The sequence below is a fragment of the Hyaena hyaena genome, unplaced genomic scaffold (genome assembly GCF_003009895.1).
Source record: "Hyaena hyaena isolate Hyena2069 unplaced genomic scaffold, ASM300989v1 scaffold_542, whole genome shotgun sequence".
Classification (NCBI taxonomy): Eukaryota; Metazoa; Chordata; class Mammalia; order Carnivora; family Hyaenidae; genus Hyaena; species Hyaena hyaena.
Window position 1 is genome coordinate 50,159 of NW_024081175.1, and position 12,929 is coordinate 63,087.

General features: G+C 33.7%; 1 protein-coding gene across 1 annotated transcript in view; it reads right to left on the minus strand.

Moving 5' to 3' along the window:
• Nucleotides 1–244: 244 nt before the first annotated feature.
• MIPOL1 (mirror-image polydactyly 1) overlaps nucleotides 245–12,929 on the minus strand; it is a gene marked incomplete at its 3' end in the record, with an annotated part of 200,975 nt that continues 188,290 nt past the window's right edge. The window contains exon 11 of the mRNA XM_039255719.1: nucleotides 245–339. Within this exon, the coding sequence (XP_039111650.1) occupies nucleotides 245–339 (95 nt within the window). The remainder of the gene's footprint in view (nucleotides 340–12,929) is intronic.

Consider the following 12,929-nt stretch of genomic DNA (forward strand, 5'->3'; position numbering starts at 1 on the left):
AACTGGTTATAAGTTATGTAAAGTTTATAATTCTGATGGGAAACTAAACTTAAATTTTACCGAATGCAGAAAGGCAGAACAGGTAAAATAAAGAATATTTTGTGCCTGAATAACTTTAAAATTATAAAAATATTTTTTAACTGAATAATGTTTAATTTCCTTGAGTTATTTCTTCACTCACTGTAAAACTGGGTAGAAACATTTCCCAAAACAACATTTAAATAAATGTTAAAGAGAATTTTACCTGTAGTAAACACGAAGCGTTTGGATTTCTTCCTCTAGTTTTTTGTAATGTTGAATTGCAGTTTCTCTGGCTTCTTGCATAGCTAACAACTTTGCCTGCAAGTAATTAATATTTTAAGAAATTTAAACAAAAAGAAATTTAATATTGGTTTTGGTATGTTAAAATATAGTATTATAGTATAAACAGGAACCTTAAATTTCTGGTAGTTTCATAATCTATCAGTATTTTTAGTAGTGTTTCATAATTTCCCAGAAAATAATCAAATTATATTAATAAAACAAATATTGAAGACAAGAACATATTAAATTTATCAACTTTGCTCATTATTAAACTTCAACCTTATTCATCTGTATCATCAGATATATGCCCTTCTGGAATGTTTAACTTTATACACAGAACTCAGAATGTGGAACACGGGTTCAGAGCAGTATCTAGAGTAAGATAAGCACCATGGAGGTTTCACATACAAACTTAATGTGGCTCCACTGCCTGATCACACTAGATTTTCTTTTAACTTTATTAATAGTAAAACTCAGAAAATGCTAAATATGTTAAGGCATCTTTGCTATTTAATGTGAAAAAAATACACAAGACTACAACCTGATTCTTACAGATATGACTTAACCTTTGCAATTCCTTTTTAGCAGGAAAAAAAAAAATCTCTAAAGGGAGAATGGCAACAATCTTGAGTGTTAGAGGTATTTTGTTCAAGCGATGCTGATGCTATTGTTCCTCCCTGCCTATAGTATTAAAATTTTAAAGGGTCTGTAATCAGCTTTTCCATTGAGTTCAAACTTGTAATTTTAAAAGAATCACCAGCTTCCAACCACCTTTCCCACTGGACATCAGGTATAGCCAAAAAGAATTTTCAACGTAACTTTTCAAAAACAGTGCTGGTAAATCAGAATTCAGTTTTGTTTATTCACAGTTTAATGCACATGAAAATATTGTCTTTCATTTTCAGTGGTGTCATCACATACCTTACAAACCATAGTAATGGCAATAATATAAACACAATTGAGTGTGGAGGCAGAAGTTCATTAATTTTGCTGAACTCATATGTTCTCCCTGAGATTATTTTCTTCCATAAGAATAAAGTCATAAGACAAACTATGAAATCCTGACCAGAGGAAAATTAGTGTAATATAAGTAAACACTGGACAATACCACTTTTCTATTTTAATAACGGAGAATAATAAAAACATGCAGCAGTTCAGGTCTTTGTATATAACGTTAGGAACTAAATTAATTGATTTGTTTTCTACCTGAGTTAGCAAATCTAACAGTTACTTTAAAAAAATTTAACATTTATTTATTATTGAGAGACAGAGAGACACAGAGTGTGAGCAGGGAAAGGGCAGAGAGAGGGAGAAGACAGAATCTGAAGCAGGCTCCAGGCTCTGAGCTGTCAGCACAGAGCACAATGTGTGGCTCAAACTCACAAACTGCGAGATCATGACCTGAGCTGAAGCTGGAGGCTTAACCAACTGAGCCACCCAGGCGCCCCTAACAGAATTACTTAATTAAATTTAAGATATTTGAATGCTTGCCTTAACATGTCACATTCCAGAATTATAGATAAAACATTCTCAAAATTATTAAAAAGCATTTAAAAATAGGAGGCTAGTTCTTTATGCCAATAATTGAATGCTTTGCCAATTTTCAGTAAACTATAAAACAGGATTGAAATGGTAACATGAAAGGCACAGATACCCTAAGTGGTTAGTCAAAAGGAAGCACACAAAAAAAAGGACATCTCACAATCAACTTACAAAACATCAAATATCCTGTTGTATGTATTTAAGGAATATCAAATACTGGACAGGTGATAGAGAATTTGCTAAATAAATATGTTACAATGCTAAATATCTGAGATGACTATTTTGCAGTTTTCTTTTTTTAACCTGGCACTTCTGCAAAACAAACAAACGAATGAACAAATAAATAAAATTGAAAAAAAAAACCCTCTGAAATAAAAAAACAAAACCAACAATGTTTTAGTAGGAATAAGACAAAATGAAGATTTCTGCCTAAGAAATTTCTGCAAAAATGGGGACATGAAAATTTTACTTAAATCCCTGTGCTTCTAGTAATATTGATTTTTCACTTTTTACATTTGGTGTTGCTTCATAGCAAATTCACTTATTTTATTAATTCCTAATGTCTAATCTTATGTCTAGGCCCTGACTATGTTCATAGCTATTTTAAACTTTCTGGCTTTACAACTTCCTTTTTCTATTTTATCAGATATATGTTCATCTGGCCAGCATTTCCTTTTTTAGAAAAATACCCTCACCCTTTTCCACAGTGATCTTGTTTAGTCCTGTGGCTAGGGTGAATTTTGTTCCCCACTAGCTTAGGTATGTATCATCCAGGTTGTTCAAACACAGTGCTCCATCCCACCAGCCCCAGAAGAAAACTGAAGCCTGATGATGCCACTGTTGCTCCTGGATTCCCTATGCCAGACAGTTCCAGATCTATTCCATTTCTTGGACTCCCTGGATATATAAATCTTTTTTAGCTTAGGCTAGTTTGAGTTGGATTTATGTTATATGTAAGAAACCTTAACTAATTTAAACATACTGTTTACTTCTATTGTATTTCCTAGTTTCACTATTAATATCACATAATTCCATCACATTACAGGTCAATAATAAACTTCATATCAAAACCATTAAGGAAATTAGTGAACAAGATATTTTTCTGTTCCTCAGGCATCATATTTCCCATATTTCTGACAATTACATTAACAAAAACTGCATGCATTCGTTTATGTGTGTATTCACATAAAAACATATGCATTAAAAAACTAATAAAATTCAAAAAGTATAAAAAAATATTCAGTGTAAACTAAATCTTTCTCTCAACAGTAGGGGTACTACAAATCCCCTCTCCTAAAATTAGCAGTCACCTGTTTTTGTATATACTCCCAGAAATAGTCTATATGTGTATATATAAACATTCATGCATATTTACAGCTAAATATACCTATTTACAATATTGATGGCATTCTTTATACACTGTTACAAACTTTGTTTTAAATTTAAAAACTATTTTGCTATTTCGCTTCCTATTTTAAAAATATCCTCTACTCCAACCCATATTTTGCACTTAATAGTTACATTCCCTCCCTCCATGAATTTGGGCTCAAAATTTTCAAAGATATTTTATACTTTCACTATATGGTTATGTACTTACAGATAATATATCTTCAAGATGTAGAATATTTCCATTACTCTAAAATGCTCTGTCATGTACCAATATAGTCAATGCCTTCCTTTTACACCCAGTCCCTGGCAAGCACTTGTGATTTTTAACCCTTGTAGTTTTGCCTTTTCTAGAAAGTCACATAAATGGAATCATGTAGTAGGCAGCTTTCTTAATTTGGCTTCTTTTGCTTAGCTTAATGCTTTAGAGCTTCTGAGCATTACATATACCAACAGTTCATTCTTTTATATCACTGAGTAGTATTCTGTCATAGGGATGTACCACAATCTGTATGTCCATTCACCAGCTGATAGACATTTGGGTTGCTTCCAGTTTGGAGCAATTATTAATAAAGCTGCTATAAACACCAGTATATAGTCATTTTGTGGAACAATATCTTCATTTCTCTTAGGTAAGTACCAAGGAATGGAAATGCTGGGTCCTATTGTAAATGTGTGTAATGTGTTTATATACTTTATATAAAGTTGTATGCATTGTAAAGAAATTGCCAAACCTGATGCTTAAATTGATGTAACTTTAAAGCATCTGTGTTTAACTACAATAGCAATGCCATTTGTTGAATGTCTACTATGGGTTGGGCATTGTATCAAATGCTTGAAATACTACAGTCCATCTCCACAATCTACCTGTGACATAACTCCTATTATCCCTATTTACAGGTGATAAAAGTGAAGTTCATACATATTAAGCAACTTGCAAGACTGTAACATTCTGGGATATAAATATGTAAATATATGTAAACACTAAACATATGTTTACACATACACATATATATGCTACGTCAGTCTATATTCTCAAGAACATATGACAGATGACAAAAAGTAGTTAAGAATTTGAAAAATATTACCAATGCATAGGTTCACAAGCACTGGTTAATTTTTTTTTTTTAAGATTTTATTTACATTTTTTGAGAGAGAGTGTGAACAGGGGAGGGACAGAAAGAGAAGGAGAGAGAGAATTCTGTCCCTGTCAGTATGGAGCCTGATAGGGGGGCTCGAACTCACAAACTGTGATATCATGAACTGAGCTGAAATCAAGAGCTGGATGCTTCACTGAATCAACCACCTCAGCCCCCCACAGTTGGTTGATTTGATTTTCATGTGTCATAGCCACACTTGCAGGGAAAGGACAAGTGGAAATGTACTAGATACTCTTAAGCATGGTGCCTTTTTATATATCACTCAAGCCTTTCCACATAAAGTTGCTCTTTTTGTTCTTTATTCTAATTCCTCCAAAACGTCACTAAGTTTTTCTCCACCTTCACCCAAGTCCTGCTCAAGGTAAAAATGCAAGAAACTTGATGCTATACTTCTAATCATTATGTGCATCATTTGCGCTGAGTTTTAATCTCTACAACATTTTTGGCACTAAGGAGTCTTGTAACTGGGAGTCATGTGTATATTTAGTCTTGGTAATGGGAACAACTGGGAATCAAGACATTATTTAGTCTTTAGCTGTATCTTCTGCTTCCCAAACTGTGTTTCTGGTTCATCTCTCTGTAATACTAGTAACATTTTGCTGTTTATCAAAATTTACCTACAAAAACATCTGTCTTGACTAAAACACGGTCTCCTAAATCTAATTTTACAATTATAACGAAAAATGTTTTTTGCATATATCATCACAATTATATTTTTTAAATTTTCTAAACAAATTTTATAAACTTATCACCAAATTTCATTTAATCTAATATGCTGATTTTATTTTTTTCTTTTATTTTCCCCCTTTATTTTATTTTAGAGAGAGAGAGAGAGCATGAGGGGGGGAAGGAGAAAAGGGAGAGAGAGTATCTGCTAAGGGGCTCAATCTCATGATGGTGAGATCATGAATTGAGCTAAAATCAAGATTATGTTTAACCAACTGAGCCACCGAGGTGCCCCTAAGATGCTATTCATTTTAAAACACCATAATTTTATGCAGAAAAATCATGCCAATAATACCTATAAGTCATCATCTATTGTAACAAGCATACAATAACGTTAAAATGTGAAATGATTTTTTTAAAGTGTTTTATTTTTTTAAAGTAGCCTCCATGACCAATGTGGGGCTTGAACTCATGACCCTGATATCAAGTCCCTGAAGATCAAGAGTCTGATGCTCTACTGACTGAGCCAGCCAGGTGTCCCAAAATGTGAAATGATTTTTTTAACGTTTATTTATTTTTGAGAGACAGAGACAGACAGAGCACGAGTGGAGGAGGTGCAGAGAGAGGGACACACAGAATCCGAAGCAGGCTCCAGGCTCTGGGCTGTCAGTGCAGGGCCAGATGTGGGGCTCAAACTCACAAACCGTGAGATCAGGACCTGAGCTGAAGTCAGAAGCTTAATAACTGAGCCACCCAGGGACCCCAATGTGAAATGATTTTTAACCAAATATATTTCCCTCACCTAAAACAAGAAAATTATCTTCTGAGCAATACCAAAATACCTTTTTCTGGACTGTGGCACGTGTTTCAAGTTTTTTCACATCTCCTCACTCCACTCACACACAAAAGCCATACGTTGTCTACCATGAGTGGAATTCTCTATTAAATAAAAAGAACTGCAACATTCTTGATCCCTTCTTTTGTTTTCTGTACAGGGAAACTTGAAATTTTCACTGCAATCCCCAACAGCATATTCCAGAATTTACATGTCCTCCATCTACCTTTTATACTTATTCACAACATGTAAAAGGTATTGCTTAAAGTTGGTCAGGAGCAGCTGGACTAATTCAAGGTAAAACAATGGGATCAAATAATCATTTGATAATAGTTACTGATAATAACAGAAGTTTACAAAATAATCAGTGCATGTTTTACATCTTTAGTATCTTCTCACTATACTTTTTTTCCTTGTACCTTGTACTTGTATTTTTTTTTGTTCATTTCCAATTTTACTGAGATATAATTGACATATAACATTGTATTAGTTTTAGGTGCACAACATAATGATTTGACATATGCATACATTGTGAAATGATTACCACAATAAATTTGGTTATTGTCCATCAGCTCACATAGTTATACATTTTTCCCTTGTGATGAGAACTTTTAAGATTTACTCCTTTAGCAACTTAAATTTTTTTAACTTAAAATTTTTTAATGTTTATTTTTGAGAGAGAGAGAGAATGAGAGAGACAGAGAGACAGAGAGAGAGAGAGAGAGAGAGAGAGAGCGCACAAGGGGGGGAAGGTAGAAAGATAAGGAGACACAGAATCCAAAGCAGGCTCCAGGCTCTGAGTTGTCAGCAAAGAGCCTGATGTGGGGCTTGAACTCAGGAACTGTGAGATCATGACTGGAGCCAAAGTCGGACTCTTAACCAACTGAGCCACTCAGGCGTCCCTCTTAGCAACTTTTAAATACAATACAGTACTGTTAACTTTAGTTACCATGCTGCACATGACATACTCAGAATTTATTTACCTTAAGTGACTGAAAAAAAAAGTTGGTTAACTAATGTTAAGTTAGTCTTATAATTAAATGGCTCATTCTAAAACTACATTTTGAGCAATGCCATCTAAATAGGACAACCATTTGTACTCTGACCATATTAGAAATGAACTAGATTGTTTCCTTAGAGTCTTATCTAGTACTTTAGAATAACAGACAAAGAAAAGACTATAGTATCCCCATCACTGAACACTATTTGTTATGGAGATTGTGGAGAAAACACTTTTATATTACTTTAAAATCTTGTCATGTTTTGTTTGAATGTGTTTTTAATAGTACTAGTCTGATATAGTTAAGCCTTACTTTGGTAACTCCAAGACCATTAATGGTAACCTCTTTTTATCAGAGAACAGAGGCATTTGATCTTATGTGTGATATCTGCTAAAGAAAGAAACATATAGTACAAATTAAATCACAGAACCAAATAATTTTAGACCTGAAAAGGATTTTACTTAACAGGTAAGAAAGTTTTTGTTAACATATGTTTAGGGAAACATTTGGAAATTATCCAAGGTTTCATAGTTGTTGAAAAGGAAAGCTGAAACCAGAATAAAGTATCCAGAAAGCATTGCTTATCCTACCATTCAAGGCTACATTTCAATATGGCATCATTTAATATGTACATTAATTGTTTAACAGAATTGTTTTATAATCATAGATATATAAACTGTGTTATAGTATTAAACACATTTGTAAGGAATCTAATTAGATATTTTCAAATAACACATCAAATTAGAAAATTGCTTAACAATATGACTATAGCCATCCTAGTACTTGACTTTTTAAACCTCAGAAGCAAGGTAAGAACCTAGTAGAGAAAAATAACTAAAAACCTTGCAAAAAGGCATCAAAAAAGGTAAAAACTACTATCAAAAGGATAAAAATGACTAGATTCCAATTACACCTCCTCTTCAAAGGAAAATGGATTTCTCACCCCATAGTGCATTTCTCTTTAAAGACTATTCCTACGAGGTAATATTTTGTCCTCATGAAATGGCTTTCAGACCAAGGATGATCAGTTTCCAGACTCAAAAGCTGTCATATATGCACTGTCTAGTGATGTGTGATCTGGCTTGAGGAAGGGAAGAAACAGTTTGTAATGGAAGCAGAAGTCAAAATATTCATAGGCAGACAATGATCCATGTGCAGTGAGCTGAATCTGCTAAACAGAGAAGGCAGGTAAAGAGAAATATGCCAGAAACAGAGGGCAGCACAGTGATTTTGAGTAAAATTGGGGTTGGCTATTAGCAAGTAGTTCTAGGACTCTGAATTAGGGCCTCTGAACCTCAATTTTTTCACTGGTAAAATGGTGGTATAACACCCAACTCACATGACTATTAGACAATGATAAAATGAGATAACTTACCATATGATAGAGCCATATCAAAGTGAACAAGTATGTAAGTTGTACAATAGACATTATTGAACTTTATGTATAAAATTATTGTGGAAATAAGTGAAGTCAATGTACTGAGTAACAGGTCAATAAGCTGAAAAGGGATTGGACTTTAAGTGTAAGTTCAAGTCATGTGGTAGTCTGTAGTAGGATCATTAAAGTCCAGATAATAAATATTTTAGACTTGTAGGCCATAAAGCCTCTCTTGCAACTACTCAATTGTTGTTATAGTGTGAAAGCAGCCACAGACAATATATAAATGAACAAGCAATACTGTGTTCCAATAAAACTTTATCTACAGAAATAGTCAGCTGGTTCAGAGGTCATAGTTTGCCAATTATGGATCTAGTGTCAGAGACTACAGGTTTACATAGAGACTAGAATATTTGTTACTCTAGATAAGCTTTTGGTTAATGTTGTCATATACCTGAAAAAGTGAAGAATGGAAAATGCTAACCATTTGATCTGTCTAGAATGAACAAGTTTCTATAAGGCAATGAAACAAAATATCGGAAATCCACAGTTCAACAGGTTCTTCAGTGCGTATAATAATAGGAAGAAATAAGAAGTTAATAGTGGTTCATGGCAACCATGTGCTTGCACAGTACCACTGCAATATGACAGGAAATCACCTTTTCTGAGAGACATCATTTCACTTATTACATAGAAAGCAAAGCAAACACATAAAAAAAAAAAAAACACCTTGTAGCTTTGAATTGTATTTTGCCTGATGTTAATATAATTTCTAAAGCGTTCTTTTTATTAGCTTTTGTATGGCATATCTTTTTTATAACCTTTTATTTAACTTCAATGCTTTTTATATGCCTAGGTTTAGAAGTGACTATTGTAAACAGCATAAATTATTCTTTTCTAGTCTAACAATCTTCATCTTTTAACTAGAACATTTGACCCCTTTACATTCAATGTAATCATCAATAAATTAGGGCTTCAGTATGTAATCTTATGATATTCTTTTTGTCCTGTTAGTTCTCTTACTTTTTTATATCACCTTTCCCTGCTATCTCTCAGATGGATTCTTTTATTATCATCCCATTTCCCCTTCTTAAATATTATACTGTCCTTTACATTCTTTTAATGGTTATCCCAGGAACTACAAGATAACATTTTGACTTGCCAAAAACCTATTATTAACGCCTCTTGACAATGAGAGGTCCTAAATCCCTTTACCTCTACTTATTCCTCCCAATTTACTTTACTGTTTTTTTTTGTTTGTTTGTTTTTGTATAAAATACAACTATTTTATTAAGTTTCTGGATCCTGTAGCTTAGGAATTTGGATATGAACATGATGGAGTTGGCTCGTCTCTGTAAAATACCCATGGCTTCAGCCAGGAAAATTCAAATTATTACTGTTTATTCTTAATGTATTCTAATTTATCTAGATTTAAACCTCAAACAACATAATTAATATTTTTTTGAGTCAATGTACACTTCAATTTGTCACTTTTTTTGTGTGTTTTATTCTTTCCTGGTTGGAAAGTTCCTTAGGGAATCATGTTCCTCTGTCTAAGCAATAGCTCTTAAAAGTTTACTACAAAGCTGCAAATGACCAACTCAATTTTAAGTTGTCTGAAAATGTGTTTATTTCATATTCATTCTTGAGGACATTCATGTTGCGCATATGATTCTAAATTAGCAGCTATTTTCTTTCAGCACATTGAAAGCATTATTCCAATGTCTCCTGACTTCCAATGCTCCATTGAGAAGTCATCTGTAGATGTCACTGTTGCTCATTTAAAAGTAATCTTTTTCTTTTGGCTACTTTTATGAACGTGTCTTTGATGTTAAAATTTTTCTATTTCATTATGATGTATTTAGGTGTGTATTTCTTATCATGCTGTCAAAGAATATCTTTCATCAATTTTAGAAAAATCTCAGTTATTTTCACAAACTGAGGACTGATGGGTGTTGGGGGGAGGGGGGAGATGGGCATGGAGGAGGGCACTTGTGGGGATGAGCACTGGGTGTTATATGGAAACCAACTTGACAATAAACTATTCGTAAAAAAAATGTGAAGAAAAAAGAGGATATTTAAAAAAAATAAAAAAAACAGAAAAAAAAAGAAAAATCTCAGTCATTTTCATCAGTTTTAGAAAAATCTAATACTGCTATTCTAGGATTATCTGTTTTCTCTCCTTATGAGTGTCTAATTAAATGTTTGTTGGACTATCTTACTCTATATTGCTTAATTTTTGTTTTATCTACTGATTTTGTATTATGGGTATTTTTTCAGATGTATTCCAATTCATATGTATTCTAGCTCCCTAATTCTTTCTTTGGCTGTACATAATCTGACATTTACCTAGAGTATTTTACTTCAAGAAAAGTTTTTTTAAGTTGCATGTGATTCTTTTTCAGATTTGCATGATTATTTTCTAGAAAATGCTTTTGGTTTATTCATGGTAGTGATTCATATTCTAGTTAAATTTCATTGAAGCATTTCAAACAAAATATTCTGTATTCTTTAGACGAATTTGTTTAGTGAGTTTGTGTGTTTGTGAGGGAGTGTGTGTGTGTGTGTGTGTGTGTGCGTGCGTGTTCTTTTTTGGTTCTGTCTGTGTGACTGTCAATCATGATGGTTTTCTTCTTCTGGTACTTGACTCATCTTTGGTTATGAATTCATATTTTCTTGATAATGACTTATGGAATCTTACTGGACTAAATTAGGGATGCTTTTCTCTGAATAGGACTGGTGCCTGTTTCATTAGGGAGCCAGGAGACACAATTCCTAGGTAAAGTTCAAGAGGCCTACATTAATGCTGAGTTTCTGGCTCAGCTCACTAGGCTTGCTGATGGTCTAGAAATTGGGATCCCAACTGAAGATAAAAGTACTTCTATAGATGTTTTCCCTTGGTGCAGCTGTAGACCATCTGTTTGCTTACTATTGGAGAGGGGTTTGTCTCTGGTTCTACTCCCAATTTTTTGCAAAATAAAATCTTTGAAAGATTTCCTTTATTTATTTATTTATTTTTGAGTCTAGCAATGCATGAAAATATCTTTTCCAGGACCTGCTAGGTTAACAGCAAAAGGGTCCCCACAGTATCTTCCTGCCACACTGCAGGAAGGAGAACTCTATCTTGAAAATTTAACACATATTATATCATCAAAAATGGACCAATCTGTTTTTATAATCTAATTAGAATTCTTACAATTGGTATATTAGCTGGATTTATTTACTTTTGTAATATTCCTCAGGTACTTTTAAACAGAAATGATTCAAAAGGTTTCAGGTTACATTTGCAAGCCCTGCTCTGAAAATAGCCTGCTGAAGGGCTGTCTAAAATACAAATATATGAAAAAGAAGGTAAAATTTCAGATATAGTCATCCTAACAATATTTTTCTCTTTTAATATTGTTTTATGAAAGTACTAAAGATGTAAAGATTGTCTACATAAAAATTTTGATCACATGGTTAAGAGCATTATGAAATAAATTTCTAATATCACTTTGAAGCTCTGTTACTTGTATGATATTATTACTGTTTCTTTGGATTATTGTCTTTTTTTAAAGATTTTATTTTTAAGTAATCTCCACATTGAATGTGAGACTAGAACCCACAATCCCAAGATCAAGTACTGCACGCTTCACTAAAAGAGCCAGACAGGTGCCCCAGGGCTTCCTGTCTTTCAACTACAGTTTCCTTTTTTCTACAATACATAGAATGTGAGAATTAAAACTATGGGGGCACCTGGGTGGTTCGGTCAGTTGAGCAACCAATTTTTGGTTTCAGCTTAGGTCAAGATTTTGTGGTTTGTGAGTTTCAGCCCATGTCCAGCTCTGCGCTGACAGAGTGGAGCCTGCTTGGGATTCTGTCTTCCCCTGCTCACTCGCTCTCTCAAGAATACATAAACATTAAAAAATTTTAAACTATTTAGGGCACCTGAGTTGCTTAGTCAGTTAAGCGACAGACTTCAGCTTAGGTTATGATCTCATGGTTCCTGAGTTCGAACTCCACATGGGACTGTCTTCTGTCAGCACAGAGCCTGCTTCAGATCCTCCATCCCCACCTCCTCCCACCCACCGCCCCCATCCCTAGCTCTTCCTCTGCTCCTGCATGTAAGTACTCTCTCTCTCTCAAAAATAAATATATTTTTAAATAAGAATTAAAACTATTTAAAGCAATTAAAATTTTTAATCTTTATTTATTTTTGAGAGAGAGAGAGAGAGAGAGAGAGAGAGAGAGAGAGAGAAACAGTGTGTGAGCAGCTCAGCACAAGGCCCAATGTGGGGCTTAAACTTACAAACTGCAAGATTATGACCTGAGCTGAAGTTGGACACTTGACCGACTGAGCCACCCAGGTGCCTCTAAAATAATCTAATGTGATTATAGAATCACTATAGCAGCTAGCACAGTTCACTTGAGTGATAAAGTGACCATGTCCTAAACTTGTCATGTGTCTGATTGCCAATACTGCTACATATTCTAATTTAACATATAGTTACGGGTTTTCATAGGTGGAAAAGCATAAATAAGTAATTATCTAACTGAGAAAATGCTGACAAACAGGAATCAAGACATTCTCCATAATTGCCTTTAACAATGTGAATCCTTTAGGGAAAAAAAATATCCACATGGAGGAAGAATCTTAAACCCTCTCGGCTTTTAAAATT